Raw genomic sequence first — 21,579 nt, forward strand, 5'->3', positions numbered from 1 at the left:
GCGGGGTTGAGCTGCACAACCCTGGGGTGCTACCCAGCTCCCCATAGCGGCACAGAAGGCAGCAGGGACTGCTCAGCACGGGGCACCCACCCTGGACCCCCAGCTTGGGGGGGGGCCCGGGCACTTTCCTCTCCACCCCAACACACTCCAGGGGAAATGCTGCTGGGGGGAGGGGGATGCTCAGGACACCACTCCCCCCTCCAGCAGGGCTCTGCTCACACCCCATTTTCCCCCCCAGCCTTTCCAGCAGCCCCCTGCCCCAAGCCCTACCTGCACAGGGGTCTTACACAGCCCCCACAGCCCCGTCGTGGTCCCGGTGCCACCAGCGAGCCTGGCTCCATCTCCTCCAGCAGTGCAGAAGGTGAGAGGCCCTCCTGGGGCTTTTATGACCTTGGTGGGGTGGGGTGGGCACACCCTCACCTTAATGGGGTTAACCCTTTCCCTGCTGCTCCTCATGCTGGTGGGAGGTGTGGGGGAGGTCTCTATCCCCAAACTGCCATCAATCAGGTGCGGGAAATGCAAAGGGACACAGCACAACTTCCCCCGGAGCACCTGAACGGGGTTCACTGTGCTGGTTCGCTTTGGATTTGGGGCAGGGAACACTGGACTGAAGCTGAGACCCCGCTCAGAATGCACTCTCGCTGCCTTCTGGTTCCACTGCAAATGCAGAACGCGGGCAGGAATGGAAGCACACATCCCATCCCCCCCCGCTGGAAACAACCCCCGAGCCCTCGGTCCTGCACAGAAGGGCTGGGCGCTAAAAGGCGCGTAAATATTTAGCTCGGATTTATTTGAAGTCAAGTCAGTTTGCGGACGCTATTTATATTATTAAAAACACTTGGAGGTTTGTACTTCTAGCAAAAATATACATTTCAGTTCCAGGGTTGTTACACTGAAGGGAAGAGCGAAAAGTCCCCCAGGTGACCTACACAGGAGTCCATGTGCCCTGGGGGTGTCACCGAGCTGGGACCACCGGGGGCTTTGGGGACAGACCCCCGTGCTGGGAGCAATGCGCATCTCCGGTGCCTTCCCCAGGGGACTTCAAAGTGCTTTAGAAATGGTAACTCCTTAACAGCCCTGCGAGGTAGGGATGGGAGGTGAGGGTGGGGAAACCGAGGCACAGCGAGGAGCAGGAGGGCAGCAGCAGGCGTGGGACCACCAGCCCAGCAGCACGGAGGGGAAGCCCAGAACCCAAAGCTGTCCCCAAGCTCGGCACGGGTGGAGGAGGGCAGGGGAAGTCTCCCTGGCAGCTCAGAGTGAGCATCCCTCTCTCTTATGAATACTTGGTGTTTATACTGCGTTTTACAGCTGCAAAGCTGATGCACTGATGGATCCTCATTTCCCCTCTCCGAGCAAAGGGCAGCCTGGCTCCTTTTCCTGGAGGGGGAAACTGAGGCACAGCCAAAAGCAGAGGGGCGAAAGCCATGCACTTTGGTGGCAGCAACACCAGGTCAGGGTGCAGTGATCTCCTGCTCTCCCCAGTGCTGCTGTTCCCCCCTGCAGGGCTGCTCTGCTGGTGCCATGGATCACTGGATCCCTTCTGCAGAACCTTCCAGCCGGGCACGTGCTCCCTCCCCATGGCCCCATGAACGCCAGAGCACCCCAGGCTCTGTGGGCTGGCTGTGACTTTGCCCATGCTGGTGCTGCTGAAGGCTTTGCTTGCTCTGGTGCCCACAGGGAGCCCAGCACAGCCACCTCATCCCAAACCTGCCCTGTGCAGACCTTTCTGGAACTCATAGCTGTGCAGAATGGCCTGGGGAAGCAAATGGATCTTGAGCCTCTGCTCCAAAGGTGAATTCTTGAGTCAACTCCTTCCCTCCCCTCTTTGACACAGAGGAGCTAAGGGGCAGGTTCCCCTGATATGGGGGCACTGGGAGCACAGTGAGGGGGGCTGCAGCTGAGGCTCTCTGCTAGGATAGCCATACATGTCTTCAAATACGCTGGCTTTTCTTTGGGAAAGAGAAAAACTTCCTGTTGTGCCACCATCCTAAACTTCACAGCTCAGGACTACATCTTCAGAGTGCAATATGACAAAGAAATAAAGACATGCTGTAAGTGCTGCCTCTGCCCCGCAGGGAAAATGCACCACGCTTGGGGCTCTGAGCGACCAGAGCAGCCCCCACCGGCCCCGAGCGCTGCAGGAACCCCCTGTCCATGCCATGTAAACCACCTGGCTGCCCTGGAGGCCCTGCAGTAATGGAAACAGTAGCTTATGATTTGCCTTTGTAAATTCGTTAGTGTGTTAACTGAAGTCCCGAGCTACAAGGAGGTGCCTGCAAAACCTTACAGCGCCTCGCCCTATGTACCGTACATTGGGGTCGTGTAGAAAAGAGTTTCCAGTAGAAGAAATGGAAGACATGGGGAAAGGTTTCCTTTGTTTTTGTACAAAGAGTCTCGCTTGGAATCCATGGCTTCATTCTCATAAATAAGAGGTCCTTAGTACATGTCCTTGTAGATCTCCTGCAGAAGCGGGTGCAGAGAGGTCTCCGTCTCCGTCTTCTTGATCTTCTGCACCAGCTGGGCGTGCTCTGTCACCAGCTGCCGCAGGTCGGCCATCTTCTGCAGCAGCTTGGGGAAGAGGTACTGAGCGTCCGGGTGGTTGGACTGCAGGTGGAACTCCAGCGCTCGGAGGATGTTGTCCTGGATCTCCTCCACCTGCTTCACGTTCATCAGGCCGGGACGGTCTGTGGGGAGGAAGCGTGGTAGTTGGTGTTACGGTGTAGCCCACACTGCTGGTGCAGGTATGGAGATGAGGAATGGAACCCACCCACAATGACTCCAACCCGGTCAACCAGGAAAAAGTGGGACAATGTGTGCCCTTGGACTGCATGTTCTACAGCAGCCAGTGAGAAAGGGATGACACTTGGTCCAACGTTTGAGGTCAGAAGTGTTCAGTTCTTCTCTCATCCCCCTAAGACTTGCAGCCCATGGCATGGGTGTTGGAACCAGATGACCTTTAAGATCCCTTCCAACCTAAACCATTCTATGATTCTATGATAAGACACCCGTGGCTGACCTCTGCTAGCAAAGGCCCTGCTGAAGCTCAGGGTCAGCTGTAGCCTGGCCCCTCCAGCCCCCATAGCTCTGGGGGATTCAGTACCCACTCACCTCCGCACAGGATAATGGCAGCCACAAACAGAGACAGGTCGCTGTCATCCAGCTCCAGTGCGTTGAACTTCACAGCAAACTCAAACTTGGGTTCCATGATCTCGTTGAAGGGCTTGCGCAAGCTCCGCAGGAACTCGCGGGTCACAAAGCCGTTCCCGTTGGCCACCAACAGCCCATCCTTGTTCATGATAGAAGCCAGCATGGCAAAGATGGCCTCGTGCACCCCATACTTCAGCAGAGTCACTTGGTCATTCAAGTAGAGGCCCATGAAGCTGGGGATGCTCTTGGCGAACTCGGTGAGCTCCCGCACAGTTTCCACTGAGGTGCACTGGCAGCGGTAGAAGACGTGCACCCCAATCTCCTTGTAGGGGGGGATCCCGTTCACCAGCTGTTTCCAGACCAGCCCCTTTTCTGCTTGCCACAGGGTGTCCATGTCGTGGATCACAAAAGGCTGCTTGGAAAAGAAGAGAGTGGTCAGGAACCTGCTGCACTCAAGCTCTACCCAGGACACTCGCCTTTGCCTGTCCATTTGCTGTTCTCTCCTGCTGGGGCTAAGGGAGCCCTGGCAAACGGCACCCACACACACACACACACACAAGTCTGAGGAGAGGTGGGAATTTTCCCAGCAAGGGGCATGACATGTAAAGACCACGTAGCTGGGAACTGGTGCGTGAGCAATTGTTACAGCAGGAGGAAGATGAGCACAGAGAACAGCCCCCCACACAGGCTGCAGCCAGCCCTGCCTGCCCCGGGAGGGAACTTACTGGGGTGCTGCTGGCCTTCCCGGTCAAGATACCTCTCGCCTTCTTTTTGGTCATGTTGAAGTTTTTCAGGTAGGCGTTGTAGATGTGCTTGGAGAAAGCTTTCAGGTCGGCCACCTGTGGGTTCTGGCAGCTGATTTCATTTGCTGTCAGCCCTGCTACCAGCTTCCTCTTCTCCGCCTCCGGCATGCGGCCAAAGCGAATCGCTGCAAGGGGCAAAACCAGTGACTCAGACAACACAGCCTCCCATCTCCGCTCATACGAGCTCTACCACAAGCCCTGCTTCCCACATAAACACCTCAGCTGGGCCCGGAACAAGATGGTTCCACCTGAATTTCAAAACTCCCAGCAACCTCTGTGTCTGGCTCCCACTGGGGAAACCCAAAAGGGAGAGCTGTGTGCCAGCAGCCAGCCTGCATAGCAGGATGGAAAAGCCCCTTCTGGGAGGGAAGAAATGGATGAAAGAGACAAAGCCCAAACCACTGGGCTTGAAAGAAGACAACTCCTTGGCAAAAAGAGCCACAGGGTAAAACAAGCTACATATGGCCTCTTCATGTGAATCATAGAACCATGGAATGGTTAGGTTGGAAGAGACCTTACAGCCCCCCCAGCCCCATTCCTGCTGTGGGCTGGGTGCCCCTCACCAGCCCAGGCTGCTGAGGGTCCCATCTGTGGCCTTGGGCACCTCCAGGGATGGGGCACCCACAGCTCTGAGCAGCAGTGCCAGGGCCTCACTGCTGAGTAAAGGATTTCCTCCTAACATCTAACTAAAACCTGCCTTCTTTTAGTTTAAAACTGTTCCCCTTTATCCTATCACTATCTGCCTGTGAATCCATGGGATGATGCATTGCTCATGGGGCAGATGGCCCTGGGGTTCCTCACCAGCAGGCCCATGGACAACGGTGACACTCACCATTATGTGACATGCCCAGAGAGAGGCATTTCTGGAAGCGGCAGTACTGGCATTTATTCCGGTTCTTCTTCTGGATCTTGCAGCTCCGCTCACACTTCTCATACTCCAGCTTCATGCGGATCGTCCGGCGGAAGAAACCCTGCACGGAGCGGGATGCGGAGCAGGGGGACAAGGAAACAGCAGCGTTAGCACCTGCACTTTAGGACCAGTTTGTTATCCCCAGCAGCCTCACAGAGGTTCATCCTCCACTGGATATTTTCAGCACAAGCAGAGCCACAAGGAGACGTGGTGCAGTGGGAAAAAGGGGAGAGGAGGACTGGGTGTGTGATACTGCAGGCAGCCAGCAGGGAGGGATGGAGGAACGGGCTGCAGGCCCCAGCCTGCAGGAATGTCTGGCAGGGCCTCGCTGCTAATGCAGCCCCGCTGGCATCTGCTGCGGGGGAAGGAATTCTAGAGGTACGGCCAAGCTGTGGCCAGCGGTACCAGTGGGATACACATGCAGCTCACGGCTGATTTGCAGCACAGACAGCATCTTTAAAAGCAAAGCCATGGTCCCCATGGGGGTAGGAGGATTTGCCTTACAAAGTAAAGCATAACGAGCTAAGACATGGGACGTGTTTTTCTGAACCAGGCTGAGCCTGGTGCTTCCCGGTGAGGACGCACCTTGCAGCCCTCGCAGGCGTGCACGCCGTAGTGGAAGCCCGAGGCTTTGTCTCCACAGACCCTGCACTCCACGTTCAGTGCCCCCGAGGCCGTCTCCTCGCAACCCATCTGCAGTTGGTCCGACAGGGAGGGAGAGGAGCTCTGTGAAAGGTCTGCAAACACATAACGGGATCCGTCCTTCTGAGCAGCAGCCACAAGCACAGCGTTGCACCTAACCCTGCCAGCAATGGGGCTGATGGGGCATTTCCAGCACTGCCTCCAGCGCTGAGTTTGGGCGGTTACCCTCTGAGGTTAGGCACTGGCCACAGGCCGGTGCCATGTATGGAGCCACGGTGCTGCCAGGAGCTAACAGGCTCCACATCAGTGCTGAGTTTGGAAAAACTCTGGAGCTTCATTTTAGGCAGTGAAACCCCTCCACAAGTTTTGCAAGGCAGCTAGCATAACTCATACGACCGGTTTGCACTGAGGATTTCAAGAAGCAGCCAGAGAACGGTTCTCAGCAGCCTGGGAACCCTCCCCTCTTCAATACACACGCTCTGGGGCATAGTTCTCCCCCCTTCCTGGCCCTATTTCCATCTCCCAACCCACTGCCACCTGCCATGTGGTGACTGCAGAGGAAGAAATAGGTCCCTCCATGCTTTGGCTCTCAATGAATTATTGCACAAAGGCATGAGACCACAAGAAGCCCAGCTCTGTCCGTGTGCAGGCCCCTCACTGTGAGCACGGCGGACGTGGCTCCACTCACCGGTGTAGCTGCTCGAGGGCAGCGAGCTGTCTGGTCCTGCACTTGGGTCCGAGGCTCCGCTGGGCACTGTCACTGCCTTTTCCTCTTCCTCCTCCTCTTCCCTGACCTCAGGTACTTCCTCCTGTAGTTGTTCCATAACTGATCACCCCTCAGTGCCAAGACTGCAATCCCTGTCATAGCTCTGGCATCATCCGTGTCTATCCGAGATGGACGCTACCAGTTGCACTAGCCTGCGGGCACAGGGAGAGGCACAGCGTCAGCACCCTGGGAGCAGCCCCGCCGTCCCACTCTGCTTCGTGTCCTTACCCAGCAGACTGATCCTGGGATGCCAACCAGCCCACAGCCCACCCAGGGACCAGGGGCCGGCGCTCCCCACCCTGCAGATCCCACAGCAGAGACCGTGCCCTGGGCAACGTCTCCTACAGCCGTCAGCACCCCGTGGTGTCACAGTGGCAGCCAAGGACGGGGTTTGGCACAGCCAACACTACAGGAAAGGTTCAGATAGCACAGGCTGCAGCTGCCAGCGCAGAGCTCAGCCCCACACTGTCAACCCAGTGGCCGCTGGGGGCACGAACAAGGTTCTGGGTCTGGGAGCCCCAGCCCCACCTTGGAAGAGTGATGGCTTCCTGCCGGCCCCCGCGCTCCCGCTCCTTCCCGTTGCAGCGGCGGTGTTTATTTTCACTCATCGTGTTGTAACTGGCCCCGGCTCCTCTGCCAAGAGCCATTCAGCTGAGCGTGCTGCTCGTACAGCTGCAGGGCTGTGCTCAGCCATGGGTCTGGCTGCACAACCCAACCCACGTCCTAATCCGGGGTTTCCTGTGGGAGGATCGGTGCAGGCCCCTTCTCCCCGTGCTTTCTCTCCCTGTTCGCGGTCGCCCATCCCCGCAGTCGCCAGGCGATGGCTGCTGGTACCATTCCCAGTGCCCGGCCTCCAGATTTCAACTCCTGCACCAAGTCCTTCCCCAGCAACTAATGCCTGAAGCCCATCTTATGCAGACTGCAGCCATTTCCTTAAAGGAGTTATTTAAAGGTGGAGAATTCACATGCTCTATTTCCATCAAACGAGCCACTGACATCCAGCTTCCCCCAGGAGAGCCTCGATTCACAGGCACCAGTTAAACTGATAGCGCATCTTCGTGCGCTAAAGCGTGTAAGCTGCTTGCAGGGGACTTGCACAAGGGCAGCCCATGAGCAAACAGGTCCTGGTGGCACAGGGCTCCCTGGGCTACCTCCCCCTCCTGCAGCACGCCGTTCCCAACACTTGGCGCTGGTGCTGCAGCCAGCTCCTTGGGAAGCTGTCAGCATTGAGCAAGGTCAGATCAGTGAGCGGCAGCTGGTGCCGAGGGGGAGGACAAAACCTGCAGAGGGGAGGCTGAATGTCAGCGTGCCGCAAAACCAGCAGCCAGGCACCCCCGAGAGCTGGTGCTGGACCACAGCCCGGGTCCACTGCTCGCTTCTGCACACCAGGAGTTTGGAGCTGCTGGGGCAGCTCCGTGTGGAGGAGCTGGGATTGTGGCGTTACCCACAGTTCTGCCAGGAGCAGCAGAGGGGCACAGGGCTCACATAAGTGCTGTGCTCCCTGCCCGCGCCTCCTGGGCAGCACTGAGCGACCATTCAGGGCTGTGTTGTCCTTGGCCTCCGCTCGTGCAGTGGGGCACAACGCACAGGCAGGAAAATCTATTTGCTGGAGATGGAGGGGAACGAGGTGGATCTGTTTAAAGCCTATATAGAAATAAGTGCACACACACATCAGGAAAATGCTCTTTGCCTGGAACAGCAGTCAGCAGAGTAGGATGGCAGGAGGAGGTCTATGCAGGGCCTTGCGCTCCTGGGCAGCAGCAAGCTCCCCAGATCCACCAAATCCACTCCAAAGCTGTGCTCAGAGTTGGTCTGGCTACAGATGGCCGCACACACCCCAGGGACGTGGGAGAACAGGGAGCAGGATGCACCTGACAGCAACGGCAGTGTCCAGCAGAGGTGCCCCATGTCGGCAAGGGCAGGACAAGGATGTGTATCCCACCCGTGGAGAGAGAAAAGCTTTTACCAGAAAGCTCTGAGTGTATTGTTTTAATATCTTCTTGCAGGCCAAGAGCAGAGGGGAGCTGCGGGAGCTGTTTGCACACCTGCCTTTCCCTGAGCCATGCCCCTGTTTTCCAAACAAGGGAGATAGAGGGAGGGGGGGAGGCATTAATTCCAGCCAGGCTGTCAGCAGATGAAAGGCAGCAGGGATTGTGCCCACACAGCAAGGAGCTGGGCATGGCCCTGCATTGCTGCAGGGGACACGCAGACCCCAGACCCTCCAACTTTGGGGGTTGAGGCAGCAGCCAAGCAGGGCTGCACACAGAGACCACCAAGCCCTTACTTTCTTTAAGCTGGAGGATTGAGTCCAGTGTAAAGAACAGGCCAGCACTGGCTTGATTAAAATCAGTGCAACAGCTTCTTTGATTCCTTTTAGTGCTGGACTCTTCCGGCACGCGCAGAGAGAACGGAGAACTGTGCCAGCCTCCAGGATGCTTCATTCAGTCCCAGGCACCAGGGAGATCCCGTCCTGCCAGCCCCAACAAAGGCGAGCCTTGGAGGGCAGAAAGTGTTTGCACAGGATCACACAGCAGCAGCCACGAGCACAAAGGGGACGTGCTGGCTCCCTGCAGGCCCCGCAGCTCAGAGTGGGGTGGCTGAGCTCCATCCCTCTGAGAGGACAGAAGGACAGAGTGGGGGACCCTGCACGTCTCCCCGGGGTGACACCAGGGATGGCTGCGTGGAGGGCGGAGGACGCCAAGGATCCTTCTCACCTCCAGGAGCTCCTTGCCCACTTGGTGCCTTCATGTCTCACTGCTGAGGGAAGCACAAGGAGCACATGCTGCTGACTGCCTCTCTCATAGCTCCCACGCTGCAACAGGTTACTCTGTACTAGAAGCATCTCTCTGCTGGGCTCGGCAATACAGCAGAGATATGGCACATGAGACAAAGAGGGAAATAGTTTAAAAAAAAAAGGAAAAAGCAAGCCACTGCTGGAGCAGCAGCGGGTAACCAGCTGCCCGGGCGCTTCGGGGTATAAGAAGTGCCCACTGCCCTGCGGGGTGTCAGGAGGGCTGCAGGGGATGTGACAGAGCAGCCCAGTTCCTCCTTGCTATTACAGCACTGCACACAGAGCACAGCATCACCAGGAGCGGACGTGTGTTCCAGCACAGACACCGAGGGGATGGCAGCCACCAACTTAAACAACAAAGTGCTCAGACCTCATCTTTAAAGCAGATGTAGTTTTGCTGAGAGTGAGCTCCAAAATGAAGCAATCTCAGCATGCTCACTGGGGTGGAGAGAGGTCTCCCACCCCTATTCCCCTGCAGGGGAGGGCACATTTGTTTCTTATGCAGATAGGGTTGGAGGCAGCTCCGTGTCCAGTCCCCACTGCGCGCTGCAGTCTCACCACACGTGTCTCCTCCTTGCAAGACAGAAGTGTCCAGACAAAGGAAAGTTCCAGAAACGGCCCAAGCCTCCTAAGGGACCGGTCACAATGTTGATCCGCTCAAACCGTTGTTGAAGTTACCGTAAAGGAGGTCACGGGGAGCTGCAAAAGGAAACCTATTCACCATGGAAGCACCTCTTTGTGTCTGTGCTATTTGGACAGAAAGGTTCGACGAATTCATCCAAATGCACACCCTGCTGATTGTGCATTAGACTGCATGGCAGCATTTTCTCAGACAGTGCATACTGAATACATGCACTGAAAAATTGAACTGATTTCCTTCTTAAAAAAAAGCGATTGCCTCTTGTTGGCCATTATTTGCAGACATCCCTTGGATTGTGTCACCACTTCCGAAGTCTGTGGATCAAGTACCAGTTTCTGTTCCTCCTCCTTCACGTCATCTACTGCTAATAAAAGCCAAATAAGAGCTAAGCAGACGCTGCAACACAGGAAAGGTAACCAAGTGCAGAAAACCAGGAGACGCAACCACTGAAAACACGTTTGTTTTTTGTTCCTGAAAGATCAGCACACCTCCTCATTAGCTAATGAGATCCCAGCAGCACTTACTACCCAAGTGTTTCCTCCCTCATTCAGAAGCCTTGGCCGCAAGGCAGGCTCTGTGCAGGAAGAACCGACTGGAGCTGGCAAGGCAGAGCACTGACACTCAGAGCCTGATAAAAATTAAAGCATCTGCTCCAACATCGTGGATGTCCACTCCTTGTCCTTTTCTCCAGTGCTGCTGTCTGCTTTTCATCAAGTATAACGCAGCCAGCTAGGCATCAGGTGCTGCCTGAGCTGCTATTACCATGTTGCTGCTAATTACTCAGCAACATGTGACAAAGGAGTACAGGAGATTCCCTTGCTTGCCTCGAGCTGCCAGGCTTGGAGTGAATCACACATCAGCCACATGCTTTAACTCATCCACTTCCTGCGTACTGAGGAAGAAAAATAAGTCAAGGAGTTGTGAAACTCACTGGATTCTTCTCTTTTTGCATCACAGCTGTCCCCAGAACCAGGTCACTGCACTCCAGAAGGAACTTCCCGCTTTCTCACTAGTGCTGGGTTTCTTTAGAGGGCAAGAGCTGCAGGCGGGGCTGCTTTTCCCTTTCAATTCACCTTCCAGAAGCTGCAAAGGTATCTCTGGCTCCAGGGGCTCCAAGACACACCCGATGTGCTGCAAAACCTGGAGATGGCACGTACTGGACGAGTGCTCATGCTTCTATGGGACTCGTCCCTACACAGCTCACCTGCTTTCCAGGAAAGAGGCTCCCTGCCCTCTTCAGCCTTGGAGCTCTGCAGCTTCCTTTTGCAAAAGGGGTGGCATTAGGATGGGCAGCAAAGAGCCGAATTCTCATTAGCTCTTATCCACAGTTCTGCTTCGTGACCTTCAGCAAGTCCTGTCAACCCCCATACCTCCATTTCCTTCATCAACAAAAATAATAATAACTGAGTTCTGCAGTGCTTCCTTCCTGGTCCTTTCCTTGCTGCATTAGCTCGCAGGGACGTCATGTTGTGGACCTCAATGCCAAGTGTCATTGTTTATTCCCGCATTATGGGTTTGGACACCTGTCCCCAGTCACGCTCGCAAGCTTCGCCTGCCCCAGGTCAGTACACCACGCCGCTCGTGACTGTCTCCTCTGTCTGCACATTCCCATATGAAGTGTTTCCAGGATTACTTTCAGCAAATAAACTGCCAAGTCTCACGCTGGAAACTGCCAGCTGATATTTGTGTTTTGCTGTCAACTCAGGACAGCCCGGAGCGGGCAGGGGGTGTACGTGGCCGACTGATGGGACGAGGACCACAGCCAGGAAACAAGCAGCTACCAGATAGGTGACACCTCAGCCCTGGAAACCGCATGGATGTGTTGTTATTTGAGAAGATCGTTAAGTCTGGTAATGAGAGAGGACCATCCCCACTCATGCCAGGGCACAGTGGAGGCGGCGTGACCTGTCCTGTGATGCTGGGCAGCGTGTTCCCCCCGGCCCGTGGGCACGCTGGCTGTGGGACAAGCTGGGCAAGCAGCTTGGGTGCAGCATGTGCGTGCAAGTGTTGCAAAACAAGCTTGCTCCATGCTGCATGTGCATACTGCCACAGAGGAAGGCTCTGCAGGGCATGTGCTCCAGGAGGACAAGGCTTTGGGCACACTGCTTTGAGCTCAGCACACTCCCAGCATTGGGAGGGACACAGGGCAGCAAGTGAGGTTGTGGTTAGGTGCCAGCACGGCACCCTGACCCCACAGCTTCGTCCTGCTGTCAGCGTGGAGCCAGTGCCCAGCATCAGGCTTGCTTTTACATCTCTGCTTCCTCTCTGGAAGTGCCCAAGAAGCTGCCTGGAAACACTCCCCTTTACCATCCCAAAGGGAGGGGAGGCTGGCAGCTCCAAGCCCGCCAATCCGCTGGAAGCTGTCGCTCCTGAGCCTCCAAGTCCCGCTGCACATCGCTCCAACGCGCTGGGTTTGCTTACAGACCCCTCGTCCTCCGATCCACAGCAGGCCACGTGGGAGGATCTGGTTTCAGGAACACCAGTAATTATAGAACAGGGCTGACGGGAGGAGCTCATAGGAACAGCAGCGAGGTTCCCAAAGCAAACAGCAGGCACGGGCTCAGAGCTGCATTTAAAGGGAAAACCAGGAAAGCAGTAAGTGCAGCAAGCAGCCACTGCAAACTCCAGCGTCAAGGAGCACTTATCTGCGGGAGCACTGGGTGGCAGTGAGCGTGGCTGCCCTGTGGCAACATTACTATCAGAACCTGATGTGGTTTCCCTCAAAGCCTCAGTGTCACTGGGACACCAGCGAGTGTCCCCACAGGGCAATCAGATCCCCGGAAAAGCAACGCAGAGACAGAGAAACACAGCAGCAGGCCACTGCTCTGAGTCACTGGGGCCAAATTTGGCTGGAGCCAAAGACCCAGCAGGCCAGCAAGACCTAGCGCCAGGCAGCCAGTACTCCCAAATCCAGGAAACCACCCACAGAAGCATTATCAAACCTTTCTGCAGTGACCGAGATCCCCTGTGCTAAAGCTACCAGCCTGCAAGTTTGTTATGCTTACACTTGGACTCCCAGCAATGCACTACATATTTTGTAGACCGTAGCATAATATCCTGAGCACTCGGCACTCAGCCCTGATCCCAGGACGCAGCTGACAGTGAGCGATTATGCCCAGGCACGGGTTCAGATGATTCAGCACAGCCTGGGAACGTCCGCACCGAAACGCTTGGAACAAGTCGCCACGCTCGCCTCATCTCCCCTTCGACCACAGAACAGGAGAGAGAGCAAATCTGAGCTTGACTGCATCCAGAGAGCATTAAAATAACTTTGTTGCACAAACTAGTGCAACTAGAGATCCAGAGGAGAGATGTTTCCTTACTATTTTTGGCTACACTCTGTGTAGCAAGAGCCGAGGGAGGAGCGGAGGTTTCCCTGTGTTTTCAGCCGCCATGGGATCAGTGGCCCCTGCCAAGGAGAGGACCTCAGCGTGCTCCTGACCGCTTGGATTTCTGCCTTGGCCCCTAAAAACAAAACACTGGAGCAAAGCATCAGCACCTTTCATAACACTCTCATCTCTTGGGCACCGCTGCGAGCCCAACACAGCGAGCTGCCAGGACCTCCAGGACCCCCGAGCTTCAACCCCACACTCATGCACATCATCAGCTCTTTTCTGATGTCCCTAAGTCACACAACATAACCCCTCCCCATAGACATGAGAACCTGCGGACTTTTTGCATATTAGTCTCCGAACATCAGCCCTCACAGGGTTGACAGCTTCCACGGTCCCACAGCTCCGGTAAAATCCATAAAATCAACACAGAGGTAAAAAACAGTTTTAGGTACTGCAAGGCATATTTCAGATTTGCATTAAGATGAAATTGAGACTTGCATTAGAAAAAGATGTCAGGCAGGATAAGACTCGAGCACCACTGGGGTGACTGCATCTCACCTGTTTCCTCTTCAGCCTGACAAAACCTTTCCTACTGAGACATTTACTATCAGCAGTGTGACTCAGGGCAACGCTTGTCTTAACAGATCACCAGAAAAACCCCAAAACTTCCCTATCAGCTTAAGTAAGAAAGGTCATCTGCCCTTATAAACCACCATATCCATTCCCTAACCTCATCCCATATGACAGTGGGTTGAATTTGCATGTTCTGTTTTTTTCCTATGCAGAGTTCCAGTTCACAGATTGGGGCAAACCAGAAGAACACAGCACGAGGGCACTGCTTCTGGCTAACACAAGCATTATCTGGCCTTTGCTATTCACAAGCCCCAAAGACAAGTTCTGGCGTGACCCAGCAGCAGGAGCAAAGCGAGTGTTTCTGGCTTGTGCTTCCACCTTGACACCTTTTCCAGGTCAGGATTCCCTGCAAACTGCAGCCTCAGCTTTGCCTTTTGAGCAGGGTCTGTCGTGGGGATCCCCAGGGCAGCACCCCAGCACACACTTGATCCCAAACAACTTCATGTTCACAAGCCCTTGGAGAGCACAGACATTTTTCAGACACTGTGATTACAACAGTGAATTTTTGAGCACTACCAGAAACTAAGACCCATCTGAAGCCAGCTCTGCTCTGTACAGTCCTTGCCATCAGGCAGTGCTCCATGCAGAAACATTCATTCCTGGACCTACAGGGTTCATACTGCCATCAGTCACCATACTCTATCTAACCCCTGCTTTGGGAAAGTAACTTCCTAGGCATTCTGCCAATGCAAGTGTGTCCTAGAGCATAATATTAAAGAAATAGAATAGCTCTTCTACTGAAAAATCCCGTTTGTACTCACAATGGAAATCATTTCTGCCTGTCTAGACTTTCCCAGATCTCAAAAATTATTGCAGCAGTGACAAGCAGCATCCCTGAACAGTGACAGTTCTAGAAAAAAAAAGAGACTTCTCTGCAGCACCTTTTGCAAAAGCAGCTACGGAGCCTGACAGACCTGTGGCTATCAGCACGGCAGCCAATACAAACCACAAAACAAGCCAACACCCCTAAAATTCCGTAGTGAGGGCAAGACAGACTGTGTTCTGGCAGCACATAATCTCTTAGCCTAAGCACTTGAACATCATCACACCTGATTAAAAATCACTTGCCTGTCAGGTCCTGCTGCCCGAAGCAATCTGCGAGCCCCTTGCTGTGCCAATCTCAGTCTCTAAGAACACAGCAGACTTCCAGCACATAATTCAAGAGCTACAGCTGAAACATTCCCCTAAACATAACAAGATGTACCGTACAAAAAAAAAAAAAATACAGATTTGTCAACAGGCAGCACTCCTGAGAGAAGGAGCCCATTAACATCAGCAAGCAATTCTGCACAACAATGCTTCCCCGACCAACACAGCCTCATGTGGCTCATTACAAAATTCTCTCCATGCACTGCGAAGTTCCTTGGAAGTCCACGTGGATTCCAAATGCCAGAACCGAGAGAGCAGAACAGTTGCATAAACTTTAAGAGACATTTTATAACTTAGCCCCATCTCCATCCAGCTGAATAGCTCAGATGTGTGCTGTGGCAGAAATAAACCCACCCCCTCGGCACAGACAGAAGCTACGTGCAGGCAACCACCCAGAAGAAGTTCAGCATCACCATGGGCAGCACCGGAGTCTGAGCCACATCCTCTGGAACTGCTTCAGCCCCGTGATAACCTGCTCAGTTTTGGCTGGGTAAGGCAGTCACGTAGCAATAGATGTTGTCAACATCGGTGCCAGACTGCATGTGCCATAGGTGAGTGATTGTTTACCTAAGTACAGTCCTCTCTGATTTAGAAGAGGCAATTTCAGTTGTAAAATCCATGAAGTAATCAAACGTTAAGTTGTTACACTTTGAAAGCAGTTGTTGGCTCAGAGGAACAAGGTTAGAGCACAGTACTTAAAGCACACGCCTAAGCAGAATCCAGAAAGATCACATTCAGAAACTGAGCAAAAAGTAAGGCACGGGATTTAGAATTAAAAAGAAATTTAAGAACGTCTAAGCTCACGGACAGAAGTGCAACTCGCTGAAAGCTCTTCATTGGCTCTTCCCTACCCACAATTTTAACAAAAATAAGCAGTGTGCTTTCCTAGATCTGAAGGCAGAAGGTTAAGGTTACCTCTCCGCAGCTGTCCCTGTCTGCCCGGCGCTGAGAGCCGCCGCTCCGTTACCATGTCAGCATGGAGAGCCAGGGACCAAAGCGATCTGCAAGAGAACACAACACGGATTTCCACGGCTGTGCTGAAGGCCAGATATTTATGCCGCTGGGAGAACTGGGACAGATCCAGCGACGTCTCCGAAATTTAAACACACACTCCCTCTACTGCACGCTGCAGCCACTTGCTGGGGTGAGTTCCTCCGAGCCAGGATGTTGCCTTTCCCTCGTGCTGGCCACATTTACAGCTCCATTACCCCCCACTTTTTGTGACCGTGTGCAAAGTTGATGTTAAAACACAGAGCTCATTGAAAAGGTCTGCTACGGCTGTGAGGGGGTTTGCTTTCTCGACCTGCTTAATCCCATCCTGGGAGGCTGCATGAAAGTTATTGCAACTTTAATGAACCTCTCGGGTTCTTGAAACTTAAGGACTTGACAGTGTTCACCCCTCTTGGTTTTCCTGATAACGTTGCAAATAACTCCAGGCACAGGAGAGCAGTAAGAGACCACTGCTGGAAAAAAAAAAAAAAGGCTTAGAGACTTTGAACCAGAGGACTTACAGAAAATATGCTCTATTTTTAGACACAGTTATGCAGACTAACTGGACTAACATTAAACAAAGATGTTGCGAACATGATGCTACTTGAACCCACGTACCCTCCCTGACATTGCACAGGCTTAGCTGCTCCTCCCACCCTGATGGAAAAGCCCCGTTCTGCAGCGCTGTCCCTTCCAGCAGCAGCAGGCTCCTGAGGCAGCCCAGCACCGATCCCACACCTGCAGCCTGCTGCAACTACTGGGCAGGGAGCAGCCCCACCTCGGGCTGCAGGCTCTCCTGCACCTACCTCCCAGCTCCAACAGGCATCACGAGGTACAGACGCCTAGGACAATGCCAAGGAAGATGCAAATCTGCCCCAAAAGCAAAAGCCACAATTATTGTGCTCTTGGAGAGGTTTGTAGGGTGGGCATAGAGCAGGCTGAGCAGCACCAGGCACATCCAGGCGAGGGCAAGAGCCTGGAGAATAATCCCTGTCCCTTGGAGCGGAGCATCAGTCCTAACATAATTTCTCTTCCTTACAGTAATACAAAAATATAGACAATACAAAAATCAGCCCCCTTGATGCAAGTGACTGCCCCTGCTCTGTAGGGAGAGGCTGCAGCACAGCAGTGCTGCACACACAGATGTCACCACGGGAAGGGCACAGGTCCAGCAGCCAGCCCTCTGCTCCAGTGGGGCCGTCAAGTACCCACCGTAGCTCCACGGTCACAGCAGGATGCTATGGCTGCAGCAGGCTTCTCATCCTCCCCCCCAAAACAGAAGAGGGTTTTTCCCACCAAACATCAATGTTTTTCATTAACTTCCTGATGAGGAAAAGTAATAAAGACATTACATCCCCACCGGCACATCAGGAGCTGGCTTACTTCATTTCCACCAGCAGTAAAGCCCGTCCCTGACTCGGTAACAAAGTTGACAGTGTCAACGAACACATGAATCATGTACAGAGTGCACGAATCACACCCTGGGCTTGCCCCCAGCACAGGGCAGAGCGCTTGCTGCTGCTGCCAGAGATCTCAGCACTAACACTAAATCACTGGCTCACCTTGTGCTGCTCGCAGGTAAGTGCCAGGGCATGCCCAGCACAGCGTGCACAAGGCACTACTTGCACCAGCTCAGCAGGGCGCAGAGTGAGCTGCCAGCACATCGCTCCTGAAAGCTTCCTCCTGCAGTCCTGGCTGATAAGTCACGGGGAAAACTCACACCCAACGCATTTATGTCAGTCAGGGGAAGGGATTCTACTGAAGGCAGCAAGGGAGTTTGCATAGTGAGGCTTCTGAAGAGATCTAAAACTAGAAGCACGACGCGGGCTGATGTACGAGGGTGACCAACTGGCTCCTTCATCCCCCTGCACTGTAAATCTTCAGCCCCTCACACGAGCTGTCCTAGCATGCGAGCAAGCATGAGGCCTCCCAGCCCAGCTGCTGGAGGGAAGAGGGCCAAGGCTGCCTGGAAGAAGGAAACCACACAGAGTTTGAAGTTCCTAGACACAGTGCAGCCGGTGGCCAGCAGATGCTGTGAGCATCGCCCCACAGGGTTGGTCTTCCCTCCTGCTCTGCTGCCAAGCTGCATCTTCAGCCACTGAGCTTCTCCGTGCCCCGATTTCCCATCCAGGGACACTACAGCACAACACACCTACCTCGTAAATATGTTGTAAGGCCTAATTCATTGCCTCGTGTAAATAAGCTGGAGCCCCATAAACAAATCAGGCAGTTAAGCATCATCTGAGGTGGAGTCAGCGCACAGAAACCTTTGAAAGTATAACAAGGCCAGGAGACATTTTGACCGCAAAAAAAAAAAAGGGGGGGGAGGTCAAAACAGTTCAAGGCAAAATCGGGATCCTCGTTGCTCGTAACAACAGCCCTCGGAGGCGGCCAACAAAGAGGGAAAAAAAATGCAACAGGTTGGAAGTATAAAACAAAGGAGGGAAGCGAGAAGCGAAAGAAAATCAGGTCCTGTTCAGAGGCCCTACCACCTACTTCTGCGCACCGCTTTACCTTTCACCCGGGACTTTTTACAAGTGCTTCTCAAGCTAGTTAAGAGCTATAGTCCACCCAGCCAGCAGAGCGGGTGCCACCACAGGGCACAGCCCCCCCGGGGGCGGGCGCAGCCCAGCAGGGACCGCCTGCCCTGGAGCCAGCATGGAGTAAAGCTGGCAGTCCCTTACCCCACCGCTGCAAAAAATCACAGGGATCCCAGCAGCAGGGAGGATGGTATCCCTGCTTTCCCACCTCAGGGACCAACGAAGCTTCCCGGGCGATCCCGGGGAAGGCCGTCCCCACCCTTTCGCTTCTCCTTCCTGCCCACATCCCAGCAGAGACCCCCAGGGGTCCCCTGAAGCCCGAGACCACGTGCCTTTGGGGACGTGCCTGTTCCTGACCCCCCGCCTGGCCACATCCCCGCTGCAAGGAGCACCTGCACCCCCACCTCCCCAAGCGTCCCCTGCCTCCATGGATGCCTCCAACCCACTGCCCCCAGCCCTCAGAGAGCCCCCAGGGAGCTGCTCCAGCCCCTCAGGGAGCTCTCCCGCCCCTCAGGATGCCCCACACCCCCTCAGGGACCCCGCACGTCACTCAGGAAGCCCCCCCATTCCCCTGGGGACACCCCCTCCCTCCCTTCGGAGAGGCCCACTTCCCCCGCCAACCTACAGCCCCCTCCTCCCACGTGCTCGCAGCGCCCCCCACCACATCCCTGTGCCCCTCCTGCTGCCCTCGCCCTGCATCCGCTCGCGACCCCCGCCCCGCTCTCACCTCCCAGGACGGCCCCGCTCCCGTCCCGCAGCTCTACCGCCGCTGCCCCCCGCAGCCGCACGTCACCGCGCCCGCCCTGACGCCACCGCATTCCCAGCGCCCCGCAGCCAATCGGCGCCGCCCGGAAGTGAGTACCGCGTCACCACGGCAACGGCCCAAGCCCGCCCCGCCCAGCTCCGTCGCGCGGCGCCCCCTGGCGGGCTCAGGACACATACATCCTCCGCGCGTGGGGGCGCGGGGCGTCATGGGAATTGTAGGCGCCGCCCGCGGGGCGCGCTAAGTGAAGAGGGAGGGGTGCAGGCGCAAAATGGCGGCGGGCATTTGGGCTGCAGGCCCACAGGGAGTTGTGGGGCTTCCCGTCCGCTCCCTAGCTTTCTGTTCTCCTCATTGTGTGCTCGAGGTCTTGAGACAGGGCTCATACCCTGGGTAAACCACAGTGCTGGCTCATGGGATTGGTGATGTTATGTTTGAAAGCACAGGCCCCATTCCTTCTGTGGCTCCTCATGATGCCCCTCATTAATGAGATGTAGCCACAATTAAGAACGGTCCTGGCACTGCTTTCAGGGAGTTGCAGAGAGTTACATGGTCTCTCCTGAGCTTCCTCCAGACTAAACAATCCCAGCTCCCTCAAGCCGCTCCTCGTAAGATTTGTGCTCCAGACCCTTCACAGCTCCCTTGCCCTTCTCCAGACATGCTCCAGGGCCTTGATGTCTTTCTTGTAGCGAGGAGCTCCTTGCGACCTTTCTGCAGGGGTTTATCCTTAGGCTGAGGTGGTGGTGCGTGTCCCCAGCGCTGCACGCCCACTGCTGACTCAGGCAAGCTGCAGGTTGCTGTTCCAGGAGGATGGGACAGGCCTGGCTGCACACAGCTTGGCAGCTGACCAAAGGCGGTGCTGACACTGGAGCCTGATGTTCCCTCCATGCCTGTCCTTGGAGCGTTAATTCTGCTGCACAGGAACTAGGCTGTTCAGAGCAGGAGCAACGTTCTGATGAGTTGCTTTTAAAGAAAGCTGGTGAGAGGTGATGGCAAGGTCACCCCCCCCACTTGCGTCCTGGGGTCACAGAGTCCTTCTGGCAAAGCTGAGGTCAGGTGGAGGCGGCCCTTTTCCTCCTGGCATAGGTGTGGCATGGCACCAATCCTGACACCCATCAGGGAAAAGGTTGAGCTAATGGGCTGATGAAGGATGTTGCTGCCTCCCATCAGCCCATTTCCACCCAGCCCATTTCCTTCCCAGTTGCACCCTCCTGGTTCCTCCCTCTGCCTGAGGGTCTCATGGGGCTGCAAACTGCTGTGCTGGGGTCACCTGGGGGGGCACAGGGATCAGTACACACCTTGATGCAAGAAATAGCGTTGTACCCAGGGGTACAATGTGTCATAAAGGTCCTGCTCCACCAGAAAACATGTGGGGAGGAGAGACCCTGTGCTCACGTGGAACACTGGAGAGACACACTGTCGTATCAGAGCCAGGCAGAGACTCCAGGTCTGTCTGGGGACTGCATGGGGTTGTCACGGCCATACAGTACTGCTCAACATCCCAGCCCCTTACAATGCCCCCCAGTATCCAGCACGGTGAGGAGGAGGAGAGGTGACACATTTGACCTGCCACAGCCCCTGGCTAGCAGGGACAGGTCCCCAAGACTGTCACCACGAAGGCTGCAGCCACCCGTGCCCCCTCTGTGCTGCGTGGGACTGGGGCATGGGGCCACCAGGCACCCCCGCAGACACACAGTGCTGCTTTGTCCAGGGGCAGCCACGTCACGCACATGGGCCTGCGAACACCGCCTCTCTGTGAAAATAACTGTAAGAAAAGAGCACTGTAAAAACCAGGGGGAGGAAGAGCTCTGTGAGCAACCACTCAAAGCCACGCCAGTAGGAAATAGATTGCAATCTCCCTAACGAATTGCAGTTAAACTGCACAGTGAGCAACTGTGAACCTGGATTTGGTGCAGGCCTTGCTAACGGTGTATTTTCAGAAAGGGCACTTAAGGTACTCTGTGCCCAGACAGTCAAGTGCCCGAAGTCACAGACAAATAGGACAGTATTTAACAGAGGGGCTTAAAAAAAACGAACCTCCATGTTTGTGTTTTTTTTTGTGTGTGCAAGGAGGTTGGCCAGAAGACTTCTGGCTTTTGTTCTCGTCTTTTAGGGAACAAATTAATTGAAGGAGACAGGCCAGGATGATGTCACTGAACAGAGCTGACACATCCACCTGCTACTGGAACAGAGCCAGCCCTGCTGCCTCGGGAATCCTTTCTACTGCCTTCTGCAGGCCTCGGACCAGACCTGAAACGGGACTCTGAAAAGAGACTCCTGCAATTCAAGGGTGAGGACATTAGTCTATGAGGAGATTTTGGCCCTCCCAGGAGATACCCATTGCCAATTCATCATCTACAACCACTTCTGTGTTCCTCTTGGCCCACTTAGACCAAACCAAACTCCACTGAGTCTGTTTTCATTAACTGGGCTCTTTTCTACGGTGGGAATCCAAACTGTGCACTGCACAAGA

General features: G+C 54.9%; 2 protein-coding genes across 6 annotated transcripts in view; both read right to left on the minus strand.

The window, feature by feature from the left end:
* LOC110388163 (probable E3 ubiquitin-protein ligase makorin-1) overlaps nt 1–377 on the minus strand; it is a 3,013-nt gene extending 2,636 nt beyond the window's left edge. For 2 of the 3 annotated variants that reach the window (XM_021377114.1, XM_021377112.1), the window contains exon 1: nt 271–358. Coding sequence is in view for 1 of the 3 variants with exons in the window: in XM_021377113.1 (XP_021232788.1) it covers nt 271–341 (71 nt within the window). In the remaining 2 variants the exon portion in view is untranslated. Of the gene's footprint in view, nt 1–270 lie in introns of all 3 variants that reach the window. The other variant, XM_021377113.1, reaches the window with a different exon arrangement.
* Nucleotides 770–19,224, minus strand: PPARD (peroxisome proliferator activated receptor delta). Of its 3 annotated transcripts, XM_021377109.1 has the most exons (9): nt 19,074–19,224; nt 15,732–15,817; nt 13,023–14,851; nt 6,191–6,420; nt 5,446–5,597; nt 4,783–4,921; nt 3,873–4,075; nt 3,109–3,562; nt 770–2,684 (listed from the first exon to the last, which is right to left on the minus strand). In XM_021377109.1, the coding sequence occupies exons 4-9, from the start codon at nt 6,324–6,326 to the stop codon at nt 2,437–2,439; spliced, it is 1,332 nt and encodes a 443-aa protein (XP_021232784.1). In that variant the 5' UTR covers nt 6,327–6,420; nt 13,023–14,851; nt 15,732–15,817; nt 19,074–19,224; the 3' UTR covers nt 770–2,436. The 3 variants fall into 3 exon arrangements, with proteins under 3 accessions (XP_021232784.1, XP_021232786.1, XP_021232783.1); XM_021377111.1 differs by lacking the exon at nt 13,023–14,851 and having other exon boundaries at nt 3,109–3,559; XM_021377108.1 differs by lacking the exon at nt 13,023–14,851.

The sequence above is a fragment of the Numida meleagris genome, chromosome 25 (assembly GCF_002078875.1).
Source record: "Numida meleagris isolate 19003 breed g44 Domestic line chromosome 25, NumMel1.0, whole genome shotgun sequence".
Taxonomy (NCBI): domain Eukaryota; kingdom Metazoa; phylum Chordata; class Aves; order Galliformes; family Numididae; genus Numida; species Numida meleagris.

What these genes read in the sequence shown, in the direction of transcription:
- PPARD (XM_021377108.1), bottom strand. Translation starts at nt 6,326, where the DNA reads ATGGAACAACTACAGGAGGAAGTACCTGAGGTCAGGGAAGAGGAGGAG. An exon ending in GGAAGGCCAGCAGCACCCCA is followed by an intron (nt 3,563 to 3,872) that starts GTAAGTTCCCTC and finishes TTCTTTTCCAAG; the next exon opens with CAGCCTTTTGTGATCCACGA. An exon ending in TGCCATTATCCTGTGCGGAG is followed by an intron (nt 2,685 to 3,108) that starts GTGAGTGGGTAC and finishes TCCTCCCCACAG; the next exon opens with ACCGTCCCGGCCTGATGAAC.